Raw genomic sequence first — 23,327 nt, 5'->3', positions numbered from 1 at the left:
TCTCTAACCATAAAGATTAGAGAAGCCAAGCTTATAAAATGATATTCTCCAAATTCCTCCTCTAAGGAGAGACTATGACCACCACCCCATCACCTAGCACCCAGGGATACTCAGTGGATCCTGGTAGCTATCTTGAATCAATCCCATTGAGATGTGGGAAGAGTCACTGTCCATGGGTATCACATTGCCACATGGTCTGCCCGACCCTATTCTGAACCTCTTCTAACTTTCACCTTCCTCCCCTCTCATCTTAACACCATAATGACCTGAACTCAGTAGAGTCTCATACCAAGATGCTTCTCACAATGAGCAGGGTTTCATGTTCTCCTCATAGTGCAGAGGATTTTGAAAAGCTCTGTTGCCTCTTCTGTGCTTTTAAAAAAGTTTTTTTTTTTTTTTTTTTTAATTTACATGGGTTTGTCTGTATCAGTGCCTGCTGAGTCCAGAAGGGGCAATGGTTCTCCTAGAACTGGGATTACAAGCACTTGTGAACCATCTTGATATGGGTGCTGGGAACCAAACTCTGGTCCTTTAGAAGAGTATTAAGTACTTTTAACCACTGAACTATCTCTCCTGTCTCCCTTCCTGCATTTTGAGTGAATATTGAATTATTCTCTTATGTGTTCAGGAGAAGGGGCTGATGTTTTGATACTGGCCAGTTACAACACATTTCTCAAGGGACCCACTGGAATCTAATTTTCGTAGCAAATTGATTTCTACCATCATTTGTCTAAAAAACAAAAACAAACAAACAAAAAAACAAAACAAAACAAAACAAAACCACTTGCCGGGCAGCAGTGGCACAGGACTCTAATCCCAGCATTCAGGAGGCAGAGCCAGGCGGATCTCTGTGAGTTCGAGGGCAGCCTGGTCTACAGAGTGAGATCCAGGACCGGCACCAAAACTACACAGAGAAACCCTGTCTCGAAAAACAAAATGAAACAAAACAACAACAACAAAAATGTGTGGTAATCACCTGAAAGGTAAGGACTTCTGATAGGAACTCCAGCATGGACACTGTCAGTCCTCACAGACCTCCAGGCACCCACACAGTCAGTTGATGATTTTGCATGGATTTCTGGGTAAGGGTTATCTTGTGAGCCCAAGAGGATTTTAGAAACCAGAAAGAATGTTCCTGAGAGCTCCTGCCCCAAATGATAGTCCCTGCCAATATTTCTGTTTTGTTTTTATTATAGTAAAAAGTCAGAAGGTTTCCCATAAGAGCTAAAAAAGAACCTCTTTGATTACCTTTCACTTAAAAGTGTGTTGGGGTGTGGGGGACAGACTCTAGAGTCCCAAATTCCCTTCCTCTAGGGCAGCAAAGGCCTAAGGCAGTGGTTCTCAACCTTCCTAATGCTGCAGCGATCCTTTAATATAGTTTCTCATCTTGTAGTGACCCAATCATAAAATTATTTTTGTAGCTACTTCATAACTGTAGTTTTGCCACTGTTACGAATCATGATGTAAATATCTGTATTTTCTGATGGTCTTAGGCTACCTCTGCTTTCAAAGGGTTGTTCTATACCAAAGGGGTTGCAACCCACATATTGAGAACCACTGGCCTAAGGCATTCCTCCTTGTCTTGACTACCTGCCCTAAATTGTCTGTAGATTTGATCCTGTCTAGTGGTTCCTGGCAATCTGTTGTTTCCAACCCATGGCCATTGGTTTCTTGAGTTGAGAGTTCTTGCCCTTATTTGGAATTGCTAGCACATCAAAAGAAACACATGTAAATAATAAAAAGCAGCAAAGCTGGTTTGTAATAAAGAAGGGTATGCAAATACCCATCTCATTGGGTGAGACTGCCCAGGATTTGGGTACATGAACCACTTCCCACAAGGACAGCTGCCATCAGTAAACAAACAAAACTGGCTGGTGCAGAACTGTCAGCCCTGGGATGTAACAGGGTACACATCCCAATCTAAGCTGCAACTTTACCCAGCTTTCACTGGGAAATCCAGAGTCTTCTGCCTGTTCCCCTCTCTAGGAAGACACAGGTTCCCCTTTATGAGCAAGAGCCTTTCACTGAATTGAGGAGACATTGGGCTCTGACACAGCAGGACTTAGGACATATGCCAGCCTCCGGGTACCCCTTCCATAGGCTTCTTTCCTCTGGCCCATTTTCACCTTACAGCTTTCTTCCCAGTGTTATTGCTGGTGCTCTGGCTTGGTGCCTTTTCTTAGTTTGTTTCCAGGAACTGCTCTGTGTACAGGATATTCTGTGATATCAGGTCTTCCCAGCCCTCCAGGGAGTCTCTAACCATACTAGCCAGTGTTCTCTGCCCCCATGGACCACCTGTGTGTGTGAGGACAAGCACTAGAATTGGCCTTTCCTATCCTCCTAGTTACACTCTAGGAAAGAGAAGAAGCCAATGGCAAACCCCAGCATTTGTGTTAAATTACTGGGAAGAGAGAAATGATCTCACAATGGTCTTGACCCAGAGAGACCAGATTACCTCAACTCAGAGGTGGGAGGCAGACATCTTGTGGCACCTGGGCCTGACTAGCCCCAGAGGGTCAGCCCAGATGCAGTGTGTCTTTGCTGCTTGGAATGGCCATGCTCAGATGCCTGTTGTTTTCACTTTGCAGAGATCTGAAACCAGAAAACATCCTGCTGGATGATTATGGTAAGTCAGGGCCTGGAAGCTGGGGGCCTTTTCTGTTACAGTAGCCTCAGCTACTCCCAAGTTACCCAGAGCAAGGGCCTGCAGAGACTCTCAAGAATGGAGGGGTTGGGCCAGGACCATGGGAAGGGTTATAAGTCCGTAGGGCAGAGGACCCCATTCCTGTTCCTTACTCCTGGACCTGAGGGATGATCCTTCTTTGTGAAGCAGTGTAGCTCATCTGACTCTGACATCAGAGCCAGTGTCAGTGACAGAGAGTGACGACCAAAAGCAAAGGAGGCAAAGGTTTTGGAGGCTTTGGATAGTGCTGTATGTCCATGCCACTTGTCCTGCTTGTGAAGCAGAAACCTCAGGACCGTCCTGGACACTATGAGGAGCACTGTGTAGTGAGGGTACTACATTACAGCCCACGGAAAACAGCGTGTTGACTCCAGCCAGCTGTGAACATGTCATTATCTGTGTACTGTCAATGTTACTTGCCCTTGGGTATAAGCATGTGGGTAGTATTCCCTCACACAGTTCAGTCCCTTACACCTGCAGAGTAGTTTTCTCATGTGCCTAACTAGGTCTTCCCATTTCCACAGAGGGGCAGATGGCATCCAAGTGTCCATCTTACATATAATAAGCCTGAGATTCAGAGGAGCCAGCCTGACCATGGCAATGATACTACCAAGTCTCCTGCATGTTCCTAGGATACATAGCCCCCCCTCCCGCTTCTTGATTTGATGACCTGGAGAGAGCTGTGTGTGGAGGAACAGGGAGCACAGAGTCCTCCAATAGGTCCAGGCCACAGTATATTCTCTGAACTGCTCACACTGAAGTTGCACAGGGGCAGTCTACTGCTGGTACTCACATACTCTCTTCCCCTTTCCTGTTAGGTACCACAGAGCTGGAGGCCATCTAAGATACTCAGGCCTGACAGGGTATTTATGGACAACGGCATGTGCTCCTTCCTGAGTGTGAAATGTAGCAATGACCCTGCCTAGGTAGAGGTAGGCAGCGCTGCCTGGGCCTTGGGAGCCAGTTTGGACTCTGAGCTCAGATTCCAGACCAGGCCCTGCCCTTCTCATTTCTCCATCTCTTTGAAGGGGGAAAAAAAACCAACCACCTCCAAAGACCAATCAAGAAGGCAGGGAGTGGCTTTCCAAATTGCTTTACAATTTTTTCCTCTTAAGCAAATTGTTGCAAAATGTCAAGAACCTCATATTTTTCCTGTGAAGCAATCCCAGAATCAGCCAGAACATTTTAAACTCTGTGACCTCAGCCTTCTGGGAAGCTCGTTGGGGCATTAAATGTGACAGGTCAGCCAGTGGCCAGCCTTGTCCAAGCATCCTTCTGCATCTTTATTAATGTTTCCCTCATTATGTGCAATTTCTATGCATCTCACCTACCACCCTCCCCTGGGAGAACAGACTGAGGTCACATCTTCATTGGACAGAGGCCTTGTAAGTCTGTGTCCCTGACCAGAGTGTCTACATGACTATAGGAACCCATTGACCCTGCTGTCCCCAACAGGCCACATTAGGATCTCAGACCTGGGACTGGCCGTGAAGATCCCTGAGGGAGACCTTATCCGAGGCCGGGTGGGCACTGTTGGCTACATGGGTGAGTAATACCTTGTGCCCATCACAACTCAGCCTCCCCAAGGCCATCACTCATAAGTCCCCCAGTCTCTTTTTTGTTTTGCTGGTCAGAAGTATTGTGCTGATTTTACATAGGGATGCTTTGTAGGAGGACCAATCAGGTGGGGTGGTACAGTGGGACCCAAGGTGTGACCTAAACTGAGTTCTCTGTAACCCCCAACCACAAGCCCACCTAGGTCTCAAAGTCATCCTGGGAGTTTGGACCAGAGCCTGGCACTAACATTTCTAGGAGAGCCCTTGTTGAAGAAGGACCTACTTAGGTGAGGTGTCAGGTAGATCACTCTTGGGGGAGACCTCTGAGAAGAGGGAGGTCATTAAGAAGAGCTCTGTCAGATGTGGGATTGGTGAATATCTTTTCCCATTCTGTAGGCTGTCGCTTTGCTTTGTTGACCGTATCCTTTGCCCTACAAAAGCTTCTCAGTTTCAAGAGGTCCCATTGATTGATTGTTTCTCTTAGTGTCTGTGCTACTGGTGTTCTATTTAGAAAGTGGTCTCCTATGCCAATGCGTTCAAGACTACTTCCAACTTTCTCTTCTAGCAGGTTCAGAGTAGCTGGATTTATGTTGAGGTCCTTGATCCACTTGGACTTAAGTTTTGTGCACGGTGATAGATATGGATCTATTTGCAGCCTTCTACATGTTGATATCCAGTTTTGCCAGCACCATTTGTTGAAGATGCTTTCTTTTTTCCATTGTGCACTTTTGGCTTCTTTGTCAAAAATTATTTGTTCATAGGTGTGCGGATTAATGTCAGGGTCTTCAATTCGATTCCATTGGTCCACATGTCGGTTTTTATGCCAGTACCAAGCTGTTTTTATTACTGTAGCTCTATAGTACAGCTTGAAGTCAGGGATCGTGATGCCTCCAGAGGTTGTTTTATTGTACAGGATTCTTTTGGCTATCCTGGGTTTTTTGTTTTTCCATATGAAGTTGAGTATTATTCTTTCCAGGTCTGAGAAGAATTGTGTTGGTATTTTGATGGGGATTGCATTGAATCTGTAGATTGCTTTTGGTAAGATTGCCATTTTTACTCTGGTGATGGGATGGCCAAACACCCTAATTGCCGTGCTAGAAACCTCATCCAACTACTGAGGGATCTGGATGCAGAGACCCATGACTAGGCCCCAGGTGGATCTCTGGGAGTCCAATTAGCGAGAATGAGGAGGGTTTATATGAGCGAGAATTGTTGTGACCAAGGTCGGATTAAGCACAGAGACAAATAGCCGAACGAACGGAAACACATGAAATATGAACCAATGGCTGAGGGGTCACCAACTGGATCAGGCCCTCTGAGTGGGTGAGACAGTTGATTGGCCTGATCTGTTTGGGAGGCATCCAGGCAGTGGCACCGGGTCCTGTGCTCATTGCATGAGTTGGCTGTTTGAAACCTGGGGCCTATGCAGGGTCCCTTGGCTCGGCCTGGGAGGAGGGGACTGGACCTACCTGGACTGAGTCCACCAGGTTGATCTCAGTCTGTGGGGATGGCTTTGCCCTGGAGGAGATTGGAATCAGGGGCGGGCTGGGGGGGAAGGTGAGGGGGGCAGGAGGGGGGAGAACAAGGGAATCTGTGGCTGATATGTAGAACTGAATTGTATTGCAAAATAAAAATTAAAAATAAAAAATAAAAAATAAAAAAGATTCTTAATGATAAAAAAAAAAAAGAAGAGCTCTAAAATTAGAGGCGCCTACCATGTTTCCAAGCTTGGTTCTAAGTAGGGACCACCCTGCCTCCTCTCAGCCTGTTCCAAGACTAACATGCTGGGAAGAGACCTAGAGCTAAACTCTTAGAATTTCCTACCAATTAGGAGCATCTTTTGCTTCCTTCTACATTCCTTGTATATATATATATCCCCAGTTACCCTGGGATGTAGGAGTCCCCTGAAAGCTCTCAGCTAGGTACCTGTTACCCTCTGTCCAGGCCTGCACCTACAGATGATGTGTGGTATTCAATACTTTGCTCTGGTTCTGAAGGATCCTTTTCAGAATACATAACACTTGGCAACCTGTGGGATATGTGTCTTTATGAATATATGTATATATGACCATGTGAATTCTGATCATTAGATCTGATAGATCTGAGAGATACATGGAGAATAGATGGATAGGGGATGGATGGATGGATGGTGGATATATGGGTGATGGATAGGTGGATTGATGGATAAATGGATTGCTGGATGAATGGATTATGGATGGACATATGGGCAGCTAGGCAGATGGATAGATAAAGATAGACCTATCCATGTACCTGCATGGAAATCTTTTTACACATTTGTATCACTCTTTTTGACACAGTTCTGAGTGCTTTGTCTACACACAGCCTCTGTCATGTGTCCACTGGTGCATGTCATGTGTACATGCATTTCATTCTAGCTGGCCTCAAGACATGTAGCTGTCTGTTTTGTACTTATGTGGTGAATCTGTGAGTCATTTTGTTAAAGTGGTAGGGAAGATACATTAAAAGATTTAAAAAGTATTATTTTTGTTATTTTGTATGTATGAGTGTTTTGCCTGCATGTATGTCTGTGTGCCCTCTGTGTACCTAGTACCCACAGAGGCCAGAAGAGGTTGTTGGATCCCCTGAAACTGAAGTGGCCTGTAGTTGTGAGCTGCCATGTGGGTGCTGGGAATCAAACCCAGGTCCTCTAGAACAGCAACCCTGTCTCCAAAGAAATTATTTGAAGTCCAGGTAGATTGAATGTATTCTCTAATTTAGGTGGGCACTCTTCTCCATTGAAATAAATATGTATGCAGTGCTTCCTGTGTGTGGAAGCCATGCCTGTCCCTGGAGACAAAGCCGTGAAAACCATGCTGTGTCTTCTGTCTGAGGAGATATTTCCATTCACCGTAATCAGAGTTCTGAAGCCTCTGTCAGAGCCCTTGGGCACAGTGAAGCACCATCAGAGAAGGCTTTCTAGACAAATTGATATTCACACACCTGCTGGGTTGAAGTTGGGGGTTGGAAGGAAGGTAGCTCCAGCCCAAAACTCTAGTCCTTTTGTGAGAATGTCATCACCCTTGGGTACTGCTAGGATGAGGAGCAGCACTGGCCTGTGTGCTTGGGCTGCATTCTGCTGCCTGTTGTCCCCTCATTCTCTCCTCCTTCTGTCCTCAGCCCCAGAAGTCCTGAACAACCAGCGATATGGCCTGAGCCCTGACTATTGGGGCCTGGGCTGTCTCATCTATGAGATGATTGAGGGCCAGTCACCATTTCGAGGCCGCAAGGAGAAGGTTAAGCGGGAAGAGGTGGATCGCCGGGTGCTGGAGACTGAGGAGGTGTACTCCCCCAAGTTCTCTGAAGAGGCCAAGTCCATCTGCAACATGGTAAGCTCCTGGTGAGCCAAATGCTGCTCAGTGGTGGCCCTAGCCTGTGCCTAGAACATCAGACAGGCTGAAAGGACAAGAACAGTACATACAAAGCTGTGGGTGTTAGAGCCCTCTATACCAGAATGGCTAGTGCTCCTTGATCTGGATGAGATGGTCAGAAAGGCTTCAGGGCAGCCTGGCATATTGGGCAGGATGCCCTATGAACCAAGGAATGGGGATTGAGTGAACACCATGAAGGTATGTAGCTTTGTGCACAAGTCAGCAAAGGACAGGGATGATGACTCAAGTTGGTTCACAAACAAGTTCCCCCTCTTGAACTTGGGCCTCCTTTTCCCTCAGCTCTGAATTCTAAACACTGGCTTGAGGGCAAGGACTCCAGGAGGGGTACTGATATATCCTTGGAGTCTTTGAACATACTCTCATAGTTTTCTGTTCACTGTGTGGAAAGGTGGTTACAGCTCAAGTTATGTATATGACAGCATCTGTGAATGGGCAGGACATACAAGTGAGGAAGGAGGATTAGACTGGCTGGAGTGGGTTGGGGTCAGGTATTGGACATATTGAGCAGCCAGAAAGAGAAAGGAGTGGTAGGGCCATAATGTCCTCCCTGGAATGCTGCCCCTCCCCTCAGCCCAGGTGGGCACTGTTCCATGGCTGGTCCTTAGGCCTTTCCTTTGACTTTGTGTGGAGTCAGGTACTTCCTGCTCCTGCCTGGTTCTCAGGCTCCCAAGTCTCACCACAAGCAGATGCCCTCTGATGCCAGCCATAGGGGGACAGAAAAGACTTGAGTGACTAGCTCCACACACTTGCAAGCCCATAGACTACCTTCCCCTGGAGCCACACTTTATCTGGAGCAGCAGAGAAGCCCAGACTGAAAGAGGCCTCTCCTCTTGTTACTCTGAGTCCCCAAGTGGCCCTGGGACAGGCTCAAGTGTATACACACAAATAGCCCAGAGTGGAGCTTAAGGAGGGCTAGGACTGGAAACCTGAAAGGAAGCAGCTAAGCTTCTACATTTAGAAGGTTTCTCAGCTGAAACTAACAAAACAAGCCTTGCTGACAATATCTGCTGTGCTACACCAGGCCCTTGACACTAAACTGTAAAGTCCAAAAGGTGATTCCCCCACCCTGGGTTGGGGCTTAGATACATCACCCTTTCCTGCAACCACCCCTGCCTGGTCACTTCTGTGTCATAGAGCTATGGGAAGGATTTGTGGGTGGATCTACCATCTGATCAAGTCCAAAAGAAGAGGAAGTGTCCCTCTGCCCTGACATGTATAAAAGACATGATGAAGAATGGCATGTAACACACAGACCTTAAGCCCACTGCCTGTTAATCAACCTCAGAGAAGTACTGCAGCAGACTGTCACTGCAGTACAGTAGGGTGGAGACCAGAGGTCAGGAGTGTAGGGAGGTGGCTGCCGGTGATACTTGTTTATGCCATGGTCAGCTATCTATGTGGTGTGACAAAAGGATATCAGTCTTAGGTCAGGGGCAGCAAATCTCAAGAGACCTCGACAGGGACATGAATATGAGAGGATGAGGCAAACATGACCACTGCCACTGTAGCTGGTCTTTCTCCACACTGCCAGCTCTTGAATAATGACATGGAGATTTTTTTATTAATTATGAAAGCTTGGCCTTAGCTTAAGCGTGTTCCCAACTAGCTGTTTATATTAATCTACATTCTGCCATGAAGCTCATCACCTCTCATCAATACCATATGTCTGGCTTCCTCACGTCTGGCTGGCAAATCTCCCACTCAGATTCTTTCCCAGAGTTCCTATCTCTGCCCAGAAGTCCCACTAATCCTCTCCTGCCTAGCTGTTAGCCATTCAGCTCTTTATTAAACCAATCAGGAGGTGCCTTAGGCAGATGAAGTAAAACAGAGACACATCTTTACACAGTGTACCCAAAGATTATCCCAACATACTATCATCACCACCTCCCACACCCACTAACCCTCCACTTCAACTCCAGACACTGCTGTCCCTCTCCTGCCCCCTTGTGGCCATTGAGGAAAGATGTTGGCCAAGTCTTACACTCTGGTCTATAGCTGAAAAGTAACAAATGGTTGAGCCCTCATCTTTGCCACACAGCTCAAGCTTTGCTCTGTCTTCTCTTGTGGTCTTGGATTCTGGTCTGAACATACTCTTCTTTGTAATTTATAGCATCTCAGTCTGGCCACCCTGCTCTACTGTAGTGCCTGACCTGTAAATCATGGAGGCAGCTATACAAACAGCAGGGAAGTTGTTCTCCATTCCATCTTGGCAGCCAGGCCCCTTGATGTCTAGAAGTCCACATATCTAACTAACTTCCTTGTCCTCTGAATATAATCCTGAGGCCCAGACATGCACCTTCCTTAGACCTCTGTTGAGTCCCTAACCCATCTCTACCTTCTCCACCCTCCCTTGTGCCCTCCAGCCATATTAGTCCAGATCACATGTAGTCCTCCACATCCAGGAAGCCTACTCTGCTGCCTTCTCCCACCTCACCCTTACCTTCTCTCATGCTAATATACACTTGATAGCATGCTTACAAACTGGTGACACCATAGGTGGATGTTTTGTTCTACCTGTATGGAGCATTTTAAAAATTAAAAAAAAAAATGTTAACTTAATAGGCAAACTTTTCAAATAAAGAGATTTCATACTAAAAACCTGATTTTCTAGCACTTCTGGAAAGCAAACGTTTTGCTTTGCCATCATTCCTGCCTGGTAGTAGCTGATAAGCAACCTAGCCCTACTTCTTATCCTTTTTCATCTTATCCTTGATGATGCTATGATCTGCCAGCGCTGTGGGCTCTTGGGGCTGTATTGACAGGCTCAGCCTCTACACAGCCTTGCTTCTTTGGTGTTTCTTGGAATGGAGAGAGCATAGTTCAGTTACATACGGAAAAGAGAAACTCAGTGCCAGAGAGATGGCTCAGCAGGTAAAGCATTTTTTTATGCAAGACTGGTAACCTAAATTCAAGTCTTGGAACCCATGTGAAAGGTAAAGGGACAAAGCTGACTGCACGAAGACTCTGATCTGCACACATGTGCTGTGGCACATACGCCCACACACAGTAATAAGTAAACATTGAAGAACACAATAAGTCAGCTACCAGTCTGATAATGTACCACAGGGTAGCTGAGGGCATGTTTTTACAAAGCTGTGATCTGGTGCTGCCACTTCAGTTCTTCTAATTGGGGAGGTATTCCCATCTAAACTGTGAGTTCTAGGAGGTGGCACTGGGGAGGCTAGAAGAGGGATTCTTGGGAGAGCCATGGCTGTAGACATTCCTTTGCCCTCTGTCCTCTGGGCAGATGGAAAGGCCCAACCACATGACCTCATGGGACTTTCTTGTCACAGCTGCTCACCAAAGACTCGAAGCAGAGGCTGGGCTGCCAGGAGGAGGGGGCTGCTGAGGTCAAGAGGCACCCCTTCTTCAGGAACATGAACTTTAAGCGCCTGGAGGCTGGGATGTTGGACCCTCCCTTCGTTCCAGATGTGAGTAGCCACATTTGCTCCTAAGAGCTCTAAAGTCGTCTCTCCCAGACATGCTTTCTAGTGGACCCAGAGTTGGGCCTCACACAATGCCTCAAGTCAGCTAATCCAGCTGTCCTCCTGGAGTACTAAAGACTGCCCACTGTCCCTTCCTACACTCTGGCTATTTTGTGGCAGATGGTGTTGTCAGAATATACAGTTGGGGTGTGAGCCCTAGAGCTCCACATTGGTTGTCCAGAGACTTAGGTACTCTCTCCAGTATTAGGGACCTAGACAACCTTCAGTCATTCAACCTCCAATGAAGTCCAAGACACCTCTGCTCCCTGAACCTGCCAGGGACATTAAAGATTGAAATGACCTAAATGGTAAATGCTATAATGAGTATTGAGGACCGCCACATTCAGTTTAGTTTAACTGAGCATCTACTGTCCAGTTAAATTAGGATTTTCCTTGAAGAAGCTCTACTAGGTCTGTATAGCCCAGGCTCACACTTAGCTCACACTCACAAAGGAGTCCCACCCAGCAAGCCCTTTTTGTGCCTCTGTACTTTCAAAGTCCCAGCAAATTGAGGACCCTTGTTGGGGTCTGGAGGATGGAGCCAAGGACTGTGGAAACTACAGGAACATTGGAGATGGGAACTGGCTTGTTTCAACTCATGAAAGTCGACAGATGTGGTACACATCTCTTCCCAGCCTTCTGCTCTGTCACCTCAGGGCAAGAGCCTGCATTAGACCAAGATGGGAATATTGGTACCACAGCAATTAGGAAATAAATACAAATCAGAGCTTTCAAGACCCTTTCCCAGAACCAGTTGTTAACCATTTGTTATCACAGCCCTGAGGAAGTGAGGAACAGTCCTTCCATATTTGGCAAGGTAAAGGTTCCCTGATCACCAAGGTAGGAGGGCAGCAGCAGATGTGGCAGCAGCAGATGTGGGGAGCTAGGACTAGCTGCTGGATGCTGAACAGTGTCCATGGTCACCCACTGGAGACCTCTGTAACCAGATGTGGCATCCACATCATAGGTCTGATTAGGGAATGTTTTTGACATTAGAAAGATTAAGTCAGTAAGTGCTGCAAATTCCACATGAGAGGAGGTTCAGCAGTTGTTGCAGGAAATTCAGATTATAACAGTGACTCTCAAAAATGGTTGCCCATTTGCAGTCACCTAAGGAGAAAGAAAAGGACTGATCCCGGTCTGGGGATGTAGTTCGATTGGTAGGATGCTTCTCTAGCATGTATGGAGTACTGGGTTTGATATCCATCACTATATTAACCAGGTGTGTTGGTGCACATCTTTAATCCCTGCACTTGGGAGATGAAAACAGAAAGATCAGAAATCCAAGATCATCCTCAGCTATATAGCATGTTTGAGAGGCCAGCCAGGGCTACATGAGGCCCTATCTCAAAAATGATGGAGAGCAGCTAAAGAGATAGCTCATCAGTAAAGTGCTTGCATTGCTAGCATGAGGACATCAGTTCAATCCTCAACACCTACATGAAGTTGGATGCATTGATATGTGCTTATATTCCCATCACTGAGAAGGCAGACACAGGAGGATCTCTGGGGTTCACTGACTAGCCAGTCTTGCCTAACAGGGAGCTCCAAACCAATGAGAGGCCCTGTCTCAAAGGCAGTATATAGTGTTCCTAAGCATGACACCCAAAATTGTCCCCTAGTATCCCACCCCCCAGGAAGTATTAATCTTGTACCGAGGTCCCAAATGGTCTTGGACCAAGCTTGGTCCGTTGGAATTTTTCACATTTTGTTTGTTGTTTGGTAGATATTTTTAAGTTTGTTGAGAGCTATGGTACAGCCACTGCTCAGCATCCTTAGAGACTGTCTATAGTAACAGCAAGGACACAACAGTTCTAGGCTGGGGCTGGCCTTTGGGCTACCTATTGCTATGGTGATGGGATGAGATCACTCATGACACAGGATGTATTTCTCAACCTCTCCACATGTTCTAGGCTCTATGCCAGGCTCCAGGGGATGCATGATGAATAGTGTACTGGCTTATTTCTGCCATGGAAGTCTCAGTCTGAAGAAGTGAAATGTCAGCAAACACTCCTTAAATAAAGTAGGACTAGGAGTCACAGGAAAAGAATGGGACGTGGGAGGGGAGGGGATATAGTAGAGGTATAATCAGAATACTGGTTGGGCATGGCTGAAAGAAGAATCTTCCAGGCCATAGAGGGTTGTATGGAGGCAGCATCTCTGTTAATCAGTGCAGTTAGCCATCTAGGATTGTCCTTGTTTTAGCACTGTAAGTCTTATGTCCTGAACAGAGACAGTTGATCACCCTGGGTATGAGAATGCCCCCACCAGGCTTCAGGGTCCCTCAGTACACTGCATAGAAGTCAGCATTCCCTACCCTCAGTTTCACAGTACCCTATGGTCCATGTGGCATATGTACCCTGTTCTGGGCAGCGAAGGCCCTTGGCATATCACTGGGGTCGGTAGGTGGTGAGGGAAGATTGTTGGCACAAGAAGGTGAAGCCCCTTATGAACTCCTGAAGATGACCTGCATCCATCCTGTCTACCCTCTTCCTCCAACCACCCATTCATAGTTCTTTTCATATCACCTTCAAGTTGTAGCCACATTCATAACCCACAGGCACTATTACTGGCTTAATCTTTTTTACTTCACTTGACTTTTTTTCAAAACCAAAATAAATGTTTTTCAAAAGAAAACTTCTCTAAGAAAATAATAGCCATAAGATGGTAGGTTTTGGCTTGTTATGATAAATTTCTATCAGTACAGATTTTTTAAATTCTCTTAAAAATGTTTATCTGAGTATCTTTCAGGGTCAACATACCTCCCAGGGCCTAAACACATCCCAGGGCCAGCTACATGGGCTTGACATGTGCAGTCATCCTGGCCCTACTTGGCTCAATGCCCCATTAACTTTTGTCTTAAAATTCTAATACTTTGTGACCAGAGGATCCTGTGTTTTCATTTTATCTGTGCCTTGTAAATAATGCAGCTGATCCTGACACCACCTGATTATTCCCCTCAGCCATGGAGACTGAGAAGGAGAGGTACAGCTACACAGTGAAGTCCCCAAACCTACCTCTACCACTACTCACACACCCTTCAGCCCAGGGGTTTGCTCTGCTCCTGGCTGTGTAGCTTCAAGCTACCTACTCATGCTTAAGCAGTAGGTCTCCATAGATAAAACAAGAAACCTTAGAAAATGCTGAGGCCTAAGCCCAGGGCTGGAGCTTCCTAGGGGATCACAGTCTCAGCCAAACTTGTGTGCCAACTCATGACCCTTGAGTTAGCCGGTGTCTGTGTTGGGCCCTAGGCCAGGCCTGAGAAGCCTGCATAGATGCAGCCTCTATCTCCAGATAGACAAACTTTGCTCAACCTGGAGCCACCTCTAAAGCTCACATTTCCATACCTTGGTTTCCTACAACCCTGGGGCAATCATTCTACAACCTGCCTTCCTGGAGGGCAGAACCCAGCCAAATTGGCTTCTGTGGGTGTGGGAAAGGCACCAAGCTGCTGCTGGATGGACAGTTGAGGACAGACAGGGTACCATTGTCACAGCAGCTCATTCTCAGCCCAACAGCAACACTCAGCAGCATTACTGCCCAGCTCTTTTCATTATCCCCATTTGCAGGGAGAAAACTAAGGCTCTGAAGACACATTTAGCTTTTTCCAAGGCTCCAAGCTTCACATGGGGACTACCTGCTAAAGAGTTTGGGTTACGTACATGGCTTATTGCCCTGCATGAGAAGGAGCTGGAACGTATTCCTGCCAGGACTGTGCCATGCACCCCCAGGCCATCTTCTCTCTATGGCACTATGCTCCAAGGCAGAGTCCCTCTTGTGCCTTTGCTCTGGTGCTAGGTTCACAGCACCCATTCTCTGTAGAGGAATAGACCACAGACCCCAAACTGTAACCAGTGCCACCTCTCTTCTAAAAGAGAAGGCATTTGAAACAGTACTGTCTTCCCGATGGTGTGGGCTTCCTGGCAGGAAAGACAGCTGATGGGTGAGGTGCCCAGAGATTCCAGGGAGCATGAACTTAGGGACAGAGGTAAACTCTTAGCCTCTTGGACCTACCTAGAAAGAGACCACAGGTCTGTGGTCTGTGTGAATAAGCAGTGGTAAGAAGGAACTCTGGACTGGGCAGTTAGGCACCCCCAGCTCTCATTTTACTTGAACCAGGTCCCCTTGGTGGATCTGAGGGAGGGAAGCTTAGGTTTGAGGACTCAAAGGGTGAGAAGCTCATGAAGGTGTTCCCACTGCTCTCTATCAAAACCTAAGGGCCAGACTTGGGGATCTGGCAGCCACAAGGAGGGCCCATGTGATGGAGCCTTCTGTCTCTTATAGCCCCGGGCTGTGTACTGCAAGGATGTGCTGGACATCGAGCAGTTCTCCACTGTGAAAGGCGTCAACCTGGACCAAACGGATGATGACTTCTACTCTAAGTTCTCCACAGGCTCTGTGCCAATCCCATGGCAAAATGAGGTGGGCAGGGCACACCACCAGCTTTTCTCCAAGAGGGATGGGTTGTCAGAGAAGATGGAAGTGCAAGAGAGATAGAAGGACCACTGGATAAGGCAGCATAGATGGGCCTGGGTTGGGCATGGAAGCCAACAAGGCAGCAAGGTGCCTCCCCAGGAGGAAATGGGGGGAGGGGAATGGGGCATTTTCTGGAAGCACAAGCATTAAATTGAGGAAGTCAGCTGGTCAGATGTGGTAGGGATGATGGTCAAGTAAGCTATAGGAAATGGTTTGGAGGGGAAGAATATGCCTCTGGTGGGTTCTATTCTTAGTGCAGTCCCCCAGAAAGTGACAGAGGAGCCCTGTTGGAGGAAGGAACAGGGATAATGTGTCCTGGGGGAGGCTCCACAGGGTGACGGTGTTGTTTCTATTCTGCCTTTCCAGATGATCGAAACAGAATGCTTCAAGGAGCTGAATGTGTTTGGACCCAATGGTACCCTCTCACCAGACCTGAACAGAAGTCAGCCTCCAGAACCTCCAAAGAAAGGGCTGTTTCACAGGCTCTTCAGGCGTCAGGTGAGAGAGCCAGCCTGGCCAGCCTGGCCTTAGCTCTAGGACTCCAGCCCCCTTCTACACACCAGAGATTCAGAATGCCCCTTGCCTGTATGGCCTGGTAGCCTGGAATTCTTAGCCTGTCCAAAGCCCCAACACCCCCTGTTGGTGAGGGGACCCCTGGGGGCAGAAGAGACAGGGTCCCATGTCAACATTGGTGGCACAGGGAAGCTGATTCTTGTCACAGGGCTGTGCCAATGAAGGATGTTGGAAAACTATTACCACCCTCTGCCCACTAGACACAGAGGAAGAAACAGCTCAGCACCTCTTCTCCCAGTGAACACCACTAAATGTCCCCTGCATGCCAAAACCACCTCAGACTGGGAAACACTATCCCATTGTTCAATCCCCCACACTAGCTGGCAGCCCAAGGAATTTTCCCCTTGGGAACAGACTTTGTTACCTCAAAGCTTATCCCTGAAGGAAGGATTGGTATGGACCAAATGAAAGAACAGCCCTGGGGAAGATGTGACAATCCAGAGTATGAGAACCCAGGAACCCTACTCCACAACTACAAAGGCAGCTGCAGTTGCACCTCTCTTGGCCTAGCCCTTCAAGAATCTGGAGCCCCAGGATTCCCATCTTAGAGCTTGGGAGTCTTTCTATACTTGTCCCTCCTCCCCTAGGTGCAGCTGTGGTTCCTTGACCTGAAAGGTTACCTCTCTCCCTCAGGTAGCAAGGATAAAGGTGGTTATTTACAGAGATGCATTATGGATGAGGCCCTGGGCTGTGTACTTGATATCCACACACCCCAGCTTCCATCCAATAACTCATTCATTCTACTACTACATCTTAGGCACCTCCCATCTTAGGTACCAAGAGAGGGGCTGACTCACTACCTGTGGGCATCCTGGCGAAGTGTGAACACATGTGTGGGCTTCCATTGCTCTATTTCAGTTAAGGAAACAGACTGAGAGAAGTCAAAGAACTTAACCCTAGGTCACATACCTGGTGACCCCCCAGGATTATCTGTTATCACACAGGGCAGGAAGCATCTTCAGGCTCATGGGAAGTATAGACTGAGCCCCGCCCCCTGCCAAGTTTATGTTTTCTATAAGAACTTCATGTAAGTTTCACATCCTACTCTGTAATATATTTGTGTTTTTATAATACAATGAAATGTTTAAACATTTCCATCAAGTAAAACTACAAGTTCTAGAAAGAAATTACCCTTTCCCTCTGCTCACAGATTTAGGCTTTCTTAATTCCAATGGCTCTTCCCGAGCACCAGATAAAACCCTCTGCTCAAGGACTCAGGTCTCCTGGGGAAAATGCAAAAAGCCAAAAAACAAAGAGAGGAAAGTTGGAACATTCTGGATTCTACTGCCCCAACTTCCAGAGCCACCATGAATGTGTCATCCGTGGACTTTGAATTTATCAAGAACTGACTCTCTTCTTCCCTCTCCCCAGCATCAGAACAATTCCAAGAGTTCACCCACTTCTAAGACCAGTTGTAACCACCTCGTAAATTCAAACCACATCAGTTCAAACTCCACTGGAAGCAGCTAATTTCAGCTCTGGCCTTGAAGTCCAAGGTGGAACCAACTCAGACCCTTCTACCTGGAAGCAGAACTTGTAGCTGATAGAGCTTCCACTGTGGCTGCATAGCCAGGAGAGCTCCCCTGGGAACTGGGATAGGATACTGTTCACCCCAACAACAAGCCTCCAAGTTTCTCAAAGAAATTTCCACTCAGGTCTGTTTTCCAAGGTGGCCCCAAGCTGGGGTGGACTAGAATTGTCCTCGTTGAGCATTGCAATAGAAACCCAATGGGATATGACAGCTTGCACAGATTTTAATAGCATCCTAACTAGAACTGAATTTTGTCTTTATTATTTTTAAAGGAAAGTTTTGTAAATTTCTCTATTGTCTCCGTTTACATTTTGTATATTTGTATTTAAATGAAAGTCAGACTTTAAGGGTGTATATTTTCTGTGTAGCCACTGTTAAGCCATGTGTTTTAAGACATTTAGATGGGGGGGGGGTTACAAAAAATGTGACTCTAGACTTCCAGAACATCAAAAGAGAAAATGTTTTTATTAAATGTAGAAAATGTTTCACCTTTTACCTTTAAAGACCTGATTACATCTACCTGTACCCATCTCTCTAACCTTCCCTCAGTGTAGCTATCACTCTCCTGTTGACTTGTAATAATCTGAATGAAATGCCAAAATACACTTGGGACATCCCTCCCCTAAACACTCTCTATGGGGTAGGACCTCATTGGTAAGAATACTTCTGTGGGCAGCATTTGACATTGCAGCTTCTCTTGTCCTCCTGCTGTTGGACATCTAGCGTGCAGGGCAGGGAATCCTAAGTCATTGGGCTGCAGATCTTGGCTGATAAAGCTGGTGGTTTTCAAGAGGTTTCTGTTGTATTTGGGAATTTTTATTATATATTATTTTTAGTAGTTTGTACTGATGATAAGAACCAGTCTTGGAAACCCAAGTGTTCCCAACCATGGGACTATGGAGAAGTGTGAATTTGGGGTCCATCATGAGTGACTACCTCTGTGCCTGTTTAGGCCTTGGCTGGTCAGTAAAGTGATCACCAGATCATGACACCTTCATGGGGCCCCACAGACTTGTTGGCTCGTGTGACATGAAGAAAGTCATCTTTCCAGGCAAATGGGATGCCTAAGAAGAAACTGAGGCACCAGTGAAGTGCAAGACAATCTCATTGTCACTTCCCAAGGAGAGCTGGGCCAGAGGCTGGTTCTAACTGGGCATCTCAAAGTTACAGGCACAAGTCACTCCTGGAAGACTTGACAGACTTCCCTTTCCAGCCCTGGGGAGTTGTGGCCTAGCCCCTGATATCCCAGGAGGTGACAAGTTACAGATTTACCCTCACCTTCTAACCAGGACAGGGTGATCAGCTAGTCTCACTGCTCCCCTGGGAGAAGGAGGCTCTGAGTTTGACTCTGCTTCAAAATTTGTCTCAGCCACCAACTACTGGGGTTTCTTACAGGATGAGCCAGGTGCTACCTGAATCAGCTCCTATTAAAATGCAGATTCCTGGGCCACACCCCAAGCCTATTACTTGCTGATTTTATTTTATAGTTCAGGCTGATCTCAAATTAAAAATCTTCCTGCCTCAGCCTCCTGAGTGCTAGGATTTGATGGCAAGTGCATACTACCATGAAATCTACATCTTTCCTAAGCTACTCAGACCCTTCTGATGCCCCGTAGTATGGCCATTCCAAATGTGTTTTTCTGAGGGACCTGACAACTTTGGAGCTTGAACCTGTCAGGAGGAGAATCCCAAGCATGTAGACCTCGTATCTTTGAATCCAAGCTCTCCCAGGGCTTACTGCTAGAAAGGAGCCTGATTTGGGGGACTATTTATTCTGAAGTCAGTTAACCATGAGAGAGGAAACAGCTAGGCTCTATGGAACATGATTAACCTCAAGCCTGGCCCTCTGGCTGCTCCTAAACCTTTCTTGGGCTGAATATGAAGCAAATGCAAAAGACCATATCCAGGTTCTATTGGGGAGCAGGACACTTGGTACTTCCAGATCGTCAAGCCTGTTGCTCATGCTTCTTCCTTGAAGAAAAGAAGAACTGTCATCCTTCTGGGATGGCCACCAGCCCCAGCCACACACAACTCCTGCCTGCTTTTCACACGATTGTTTCTAGTTCCCACCCACAGCCATGTAACCCTTGTCAGGTGGGTAGCTGTTAAGAAACAGTTTCTCCTTAGGCCTCAAAATCAAGGCAATGTCCATTTGCAGCAAAGAATCCCCAGGAAGCTAAACAGATAGCACAAGTCTGGCTACCATGTGTTACCGTCATGAGGTCCTGAAAGATCTGTGCACTGAAATGTACCTGAGTGCCTGTGGGAGGTAGGAGTAGTCACGTGATTCGGTCTTTTAGTTTGTTTTGGCCTACTCATGGCTTCATAACAAGAAACAGTGCCTGAAAAGTGGCCCTCCTCCCTGACTGAGTCTTCCTCCTGCCTTTGTTAGCTGCATTTTTTTTAAGTTTTTTGTTTTTGTTTTTAAATGAAAATAAACCCTCTGCCCTTTCCAGGAGAAAGTGTATGTGAACAATGATGACTGTTGTGTATGTGAGCTCTTGATTTTCTGGGGATGATATTTAGGGTCGTCCCCCCTCCAAAGGGTTTAATGGACAATTTTAAGTCAGAATGATTATAGCAGAGGCCACCTTTCCAGGAAGATGATGTGTATCCTCTACTCATTCTTGAGCCTGAACTGCAAGGCTCCAAGTTCACTCACCTGCCTAGGGGCTGAGTCTGCAGCCATGGGGCTGGTCTCTGAAATGTGTTGTTTTCTGGGAGGGCCAAGGCAGCAAGAAGCCTGCCACACAGACCCAGGCAGGTAGCTCCAGTAATACGCACTGGCCCATGATGTTTCTGATGAGTTCATATGCATGGCACTTCTTTGCTTTAGAGGCACAAGTAAGATGCCTGCTTCAGAGCTGAGGCCAGCCACTGAGAAAGCTGAGGCTGAGAAGTTTCCATGCTTCTCCAAGGAACTTAGCCCCAATATTAAAATCTATTATTTTCTTCTGGACCAAGTACTTTCTTGAAAGACTGGCTCTACTTTCCAGCAAATTAACTGGGCTACTAACCTCAACACAGAGCAGGCAATGCAGCCTCCTGGAGCCTGGTATTCTAAGCCTTGACAAAGGGAATGGTGACAGCTTCTTGGACAACTAGAGGTCCCAAGAGGAAAAGAAAAAGCTAATCCAAACAACACTGGGATCTTCTATTGGGCTATTGTGTGTCTGCTTTACTGGTTGTATCCTCATCCCCTCCCAACTGTCTCCCATCTTCATAACCCAATACCCTGAAATAGGACCTTTGAACTTAGGTCTTGCTATGGAAAGGCAATATAAAGTCTCTTCCTCCAGACTATAGTTGGAAAGCCTCACCCTGGCCCACTTTCTGTACCTGTTTGTACAACCAGCCACATAGGTAGTGAAGCTGACAGGTTTGTAGGCCAGATTCTGCACAGGCACATAAAGTGCCTCCTCTGGCCCAAACTGAAAAGTCTTGACTCAGGACAGTGATTTAACATGTGACAAGCTAGCTCACCCTAGGAAAGAAGTATCATTCACCCTAAAGGAAGATGCTGGGCATTGGGCATTTTTCCATTTCATCGACCCACCATTCCTATAATAGATCACAAGTAAATGTCCATTAGAAGGGCATTGTGGCTACTGGCATTGTTATAATAATAACTCTAGTATCCAAAGGTTCTCATTTTTTTTCCAGGGATATTTTAGCATTAATGAATGAATGTGGTTCCATCTTGGAGGTTATTCTCAATGATAACAGCTTCTGTTATGCTGCTGTGAACCTCTCATGTTCCATTCACTATGTCACAGTGCCACCGTGTCTAGCCACAACCACTGTTGTTTTATAAAGATAAATAAATTCCTTAATGAATATAACATTGCATTTCTTTCCTTCTGTGGAGACACTGACCTCTTTTCGTCTATGTGACAATTGCCTGAAAGATGTCCATACTTACTGCTGTGGCCTCTCAGTTAACCTTTTCTCAAGTTAGTTCCACCCAACCCAAATCTGGCCCTCACACTGACCACATCAAGAACTGCCATCACATGGCTCCACTCTGGTAGGCAGTACATAAGGAGGCCAGCAGAACTCTTACCAGGCCATCAGCTTTTGAACCAAAACCCAGCAGTTCTAGCCACGGGGACAAAGTAGACTAGCACCGGAATGCCAGGAGACACCCACACTTGCTGCCTGAGGAGCCTTTCATGAAAGAGGCAGGCTCTTTAGAGATCATTGTTCAGCTTTCATGTATGGTGGCCAAATCTAAAGCCCAAGACCTTTTAACTACTATGTGGTCTTAAGCAGGCCACTGTGGGCCTTCACCTGTCAGAGCCAAGTGGCTCCTAGAGGACTCAGTGAGGATGTGGGATACTCAGAATCCAAGCCTATGCCCTGGAGGACCTGGTCCCCTGGCTGACTGTGGATCCTTTTTGAGATGGGGTAACTATGGTGGCAGACCTCACATTTGTTCACACATCCCATGTGAGAACTAGGTGTTTCCTCAGAAAGCATATGGTAGAAGAGAGTGGATATTTGAGGCTCCTGTCTCTCAGCATGAGCTCTGGAGTCCATATGCCCCATGGAAGACTTTAGTTCCCTCGCTCCTGGAAGCAGACACCTTTCCTAATTGGAGGGACGAATTGAGACAAAAGCTCTGTGTAGGTGCTGCCTGGCAATGAGATGGGATGGGGAGGATCATCTATTACTGAAAAGGGGTCTTTCCTAGAATGAGAGAAGAGTTGCTGAGCTGCAGTACTGAGAAAACAACAGTCACATGTGTGAAGACTTCCAAGAGAGTGTGGAGGGATGAAGGAGAGGAAGCCCTCCAACTTAGACACGAACCTCACCGGAGATAGTGGGAATCTTCCCTAACCCTTTGAAGGTTATGTACTATCTTGGATACTTTTACCAATCTAGAAAGCCCACTGCCCTGGCCAGCCTTCTAGGCTAACAGAAGCTGCTGTTCCTTCTGACAATGTCTCATGGAGCAACTCGGGTCTCGTGGTCCTGCCCACCAAGGTTGTTTACCTCATCACACTACTCTGTCCAGGCAGACGAGGATAGGTGAGAGGAAGTACTGATCCACCACCTCTATCACTCTCTTCACTATAAACAGCTGTGCACAGTAGATGAGGGCACTGAATGGTCTCCATTCGATCTATGCCCAGGAGAGGCTAGAGGTGCTCTCCCCCCACCCCTCCCCCTGCCCCTCCTGAGACACCAGGGAGTGTCAGGCTCTGGCTGAGATCTACCTAGACCCCTGGAGATGGAGATGAGCAAGAAAGTTTGAGTGTTGGGAACCCTCAAGTCACAGAAAGTCAAGCTCTTGTACCACTGAGCACAGGGCTTCCTTGAGCTAAATAGTGGCCTTGTGGGTGCAGCAGGAAAGAGGTCTGCTCAACTTCCTGGAGGCCAGCTGTGTTAGGGTAGATACATTAGGGCAGGGAGACAGAGACAAGAAGATCCCTGGGACTCATTTGCCAGTCTAACGTAATCTTCAAGATCCAGGTTTAGTGAGAGAGCTTGTCTCAAAACTAAGGAGACAGCAAGAGTCACTTGCTGTGACTGAGGAATATGCCTGATGTCAGCCTCTGGCTTCAATACATAAACATGTATTAAACACAAAAGCAATTTAAACATTTTTAA

At 46.9% G+C, this 23,327-nt stretch overlaps 1 protein-coding gene across 1 annotated transcript in view; it reads left to right on the top strand.

Annotated features, from left to right (window-relative positions):
* Grk5 (G protein-coupled receptor kinase 5) overlaps nucleotides 1-21,522 on the top strand; it is a 222,415-nt gene extending 200,893 nt beyond the window's left edge. Inside the window, exons 10-16 of the mRNA XM_059255703.1 lie at nucleotides 2,589-2,626; nucleotides 4,139-4,228; nucleotides 7,378-7,586; nucleotides 10,943-11,080; nucleotides 15,419-15,556; nucleotides 15,977-16,108; nucleotides 17,555-21,522. Coding sequence (XP_059111686.1) covers nucleotides 2,589-2,626; nucleotides 4,139-4,228; nucleotides 7,378-7,586; nucleotides 10,943-11,080; nucleotides 15,419-15,556; nucleotides 15,977-16,108; nucleotides 17,555-17,653 — 844 coding nt within the window. The 3' untranslated portion in view covers nucleotides 17,654-21,522. The remainder of the gene's footprint in view (nucleotides 1-2,588; nucleotides 2,627-4,138; nucleotides 4,229-7,377; nucleotides 7,587-10,942; nucleotides 11,081-15,418; nucleotides 15,557-15,976; nucleotides 16,109-17,554) is intronic.
* The last annotated feature ends 1,805 nt before the right edge of the window (nucleotides 21,523-23,327 follow it).

This window comes from Peromyscus eremicus, chromosome 1 (genome assembly GCF_949786415.1).
Source record: "Peromyscus eremicus chromosome 1, PerEre_H2_v1, whole genome shotgun sequence".
NCBI lineage: Eukaryota > Metazoa > Chordata > Mammalia > Rodentia > Cricetidae > Peromyscus > Peromyscus eremicus.
Note: the sequence above shows the minus strand (reverse complement) of the source record. Positions and strands in the feature narration are given on the sequence as shown.